At 35.0% G+C, this 3,539-nt stretch overlaps 1 protein-coding gene across 1 annotated transcript in view; it reads right to left on the minus strand.

The window, feature by feature from the left end:
• LOC104645375 (uncharacterized) overlaps positions 1-1,154 on the minus strand; it is a 5,610-nt gene extending 4,456 nt beyond the window's left edge. Inside the window, exons 1-2 of the mRNA XM_069287372.1 lie at positions 326-1,154; positions 1-150 (exon numbers count right to left, since the gene is read on the minus strand). The exon at positions 1-150 is cut by the window's left edge and continues 459 nt beyond it. Coding sequence (XP_069143473.1) covers positions 1-150; positions 326-1,154 — 979 coding nt within the window. The remainder of the gene's footprint in view (positions 151-325) is intronic.
• Between the last annotated feature and the right edge of the window lie 2,385 nt (positions 1,155-3,539).

Here is a 3,539-nt window from a genome sequence, read left to right on the forward strand (position 1 = left end):
CCCAAGAAACTCTGTCATAAGCTTTAACCATATCAAGCTTGATAACCACATTACTTCCTTCTTTGGGTAATTTCATGCCATGGATAATTTCTTGAGCTAAAATTATATTCTCAGATATGCTCCTACCCTTGACAAAACCAGATTGATTATCTGATACCATAGAAGGTAAAACTGATGATAATCTATTACTCAGGATTTTTTGAAATGATCTTATTAATGAAGTTACTAAGGCTGATAGGTCTATAATCCTTTAATCTGTTAGGATGTTCCACTTTAGGTAATAAAACTAGGCAGGCATGAGACATATACCTAGGCATAATGTTACCAGTATAAAAAGACTTAATAACAGACATAAGATCATCTTTAATAATTTCAAAACACTCTTGATAAAATTTGCCTCCAAATCCATCAAGGCCAGGGGAAGAATTAGGATTCATACTCATAATAATCCTTTTCACTTCATCCTCTGTAAGAATCTTGTCTAACTCATCATTTTGTTGTTGAGTAGTCCTATGATTGATACATTGTAGGATTTCTTCCTGTATCTTATCATTATTAGCAGAAAAAATCCCTTTGTAGTAATCACAAGCTTCTTTGGCAATATTCTCTTCCCCATGAATCCATGCACCACTGTCATCCATAAGCTTATTAATGAACATTCTCTTTCTTTTGCCTCTAATCACAGCATGGAAATATTTAGAGTTTGCATCACCCTCTTTTAACCAATGAAACTGAGTTTTTTGCTGCAATATCTTATATTCCAATTTCAAATACTTGATATAATGAGCATTAACAGCATTCAACTTTTCACTATTTTCTATACTGTTATTCATAATCATATCCTGTTCAGCCTTTTTCACCTCATCCTCATACTGTTTTACTTTTTCAAAAATATCACCATATTCCTGTTTTGACCATTCTCTTAGAGTTTTTGTTAATCTCTTTAATTTTGCATGAAAGATCCACATAGGATTTCCAACCACTTTCCTTTTCCAGCACTTCTCAACTGATGCTAAAAATGTATCACTATCAGCCCAATAGTTGAGAAACTTAAAATATCTAATAATATTGGCATTAATATCTCTTACTTCCATCAGTAAAGGACAGTGATCAGAGCCTACTGATGGAAGGTGAGTTATACTAGAGTAAGGCATTTTTTCTAGCCACTAATCATTAATCATACCCCTGTCCAACCTTTTCCAAATCCTTGCACCATCCTTTCTATGATTGCACCATGTAAACTTCTGACCATTATACCCCATTTCAACCAAACCACAAGTTTCAATAATGTTAATGAATTCTAGACTCTTAGTGATATTATACTCTCTACCACCCAATTTCTCATTTGAGGAAGCTATAACATTGAAATCCCCAATAATACACCAAGGATACCTAGTGTCAGACCACTGCAACATACTATCCCACAAAGGTTTTCTCAACTGATCTTTACACTTAGCATATACATAGGTCATAATAAACTTCTCACTGCAATTTTCATGGCTCACTTCACAGGTAATATGTTGTTGATCACACTCCAAAATATCACAGGTTACTTCATTAGACCAAAATAACCAAATTTTGTTATTTGGATTACTATGACCCAGATTCATGAGCAGCTGCATTCTATAAGAATCTACTTGAGACTGGTTAGAAAAAGGTTCCAAAATAGCCACCATAGACAAATTATGTAATTTTCTGAGATTAATCAACCTTTCTAGAGCACCAAAGGTATTAATGCTTCTAGCATTCCAACAAAGCAACTTAATCATTAGTTTCGTCTACTTCTAGCTCTAGTATTAGGCTTACTAGTACTAGGATTTTTTCTAGATTTTGACAGTTTCCTTCCCCTAGGTGAAAGACCTTGTTTACCAGTAACTTCAAGTATTTCATCAACATTAGAAGTACCAAGTAAAGGGCCTTTTTGAATTTGATCAGAAGTGGTGATTTCCTCCCCTGGTTCAATGCCATCCCCTAAAGATTGAGTATCAACATCATACTCATCTTTAGAGTCAGGCTCCTTATACTCATCTAAATTATCTCTTTGGTGATCAATAGGGGCTTTACCAGTATTAGAAGGATTTTTATTTTTATAAGAAAAGTTAATTCGTTGATTAGGTAGCTGAATTTTATCAGAGGGTTCCTTATCAACATTACTACAAGAACCCTGTTCAACTATTTTATTTTTCCCTTTATCATTTCTATCATGATTAAACCTAGTATCCACCTGACCACATCCAACCTCACCTCCTTCAGCTACACCAACAGTATCAATATAAAGGGATGCAGGGGAGGGGAGCATTGAGTCAATACCTGAGTTTTTTCTTGTTTCTTGTTGATAAACAACATTTTCAGTCCAAGAGTCTTGTACTTCCTATCTTTTTTGTTTATTCCTGTGATCTCTATGTACCTGAATTCCTTCAGCATCTGTTTGACTCTGTTCTTGCCTTTGCTGAGTGTGTGTCTCCATCCCTTCTCCAGTAGTATTATATTCCTGCACTTCAAGATCAATATATGTATTCTTGGTAGGGATTGAAACCATACCTGTTTGTGGTTGTTGTTGATGAACAACAGTCCTATCATTGCTAAATCTAACTTGTTGATTACCACTCCTTTTTTTTTTGAGTTTGCCATTCTTCTTGGATCACTTGATGTTGATTATCAACCTGATGGTGTCTTTGTTGATTATACTCAGCATCACTTCTACCATTGTCCTTTTCTTTATTGATCTGCAATTCTGCATTAACAATTTGAGCAGTATCTTTCCTAGGCTTTTTTTTCCATCTCTTTTCTTTTTTTATTATCCTCATCTCTTTGTTTAACCATACAATTCATTTCTTTATGCCCTTGATGCTTGCAGTAATCAGGAATACTATCATATTCAATCTTTTGCCACCTCCCATCTGTTATATCTTCCCCTATGTACCCCATCCAAATGTGAGGGGGTCTTTCTTTAGTTAAATCTACCTGCACTTTAACTCTAGCTTGGCTCCCTCTTGTTTTATTAATAGAGGCAGAATCAAGGTATAATACTCTACCTATAGGGGACAGTAAAGTGGTGATAAACTCTTTGTTGTAGCAATGCCAAGGTAGTTCAGGTAAGGAGATCCAAATGGGCACCAAGGGTGTTTCTTCCTCAGGTTTGAAAGTTGGTGTCCATGCTTGGATTCTCATAACTTGGCCAGCTATAGTCATTCTTTGCTTAGTCCATACCATATTATAATCTAATTCATTATCCAAGTCTATGTACACATGCCTAGAATTAAAATGAGCAATTTTGACACCACCGGACAATTGAGTTTGAAGTATGAAATTCTTCCTAATCAGATCAACTCTTTGCATGGTGTAAATGAATTTCCCAATCAAAGTAAATTTACAAGTAGATGATAAGTCTTTAACCAATTCATCCTTGACATATAACACAGCAGGAAGCCTTTGTTTAGAGGTAATTTCAGGTTCTGTTAATTTTATACTCACACCCTTTTTAGCTTGATTATGTCTAAGTCTATCTGCATATGTTTGAACAATTGTATAGGGAGCAG

This window comes from Solanum lycopersicum, chromosome 7 (genome assembly GCF_036512215.1).
Source record: "Solanum lycopersicum chromosome 7, SLM_r2.1".
Classification (NCBI taxonomy): Eukaryota; Viridiplantae; Streptophyta; class Magnoliopsida; order Solanales; family Solanaceae; genus Solanum; species Solanum lycopersicum.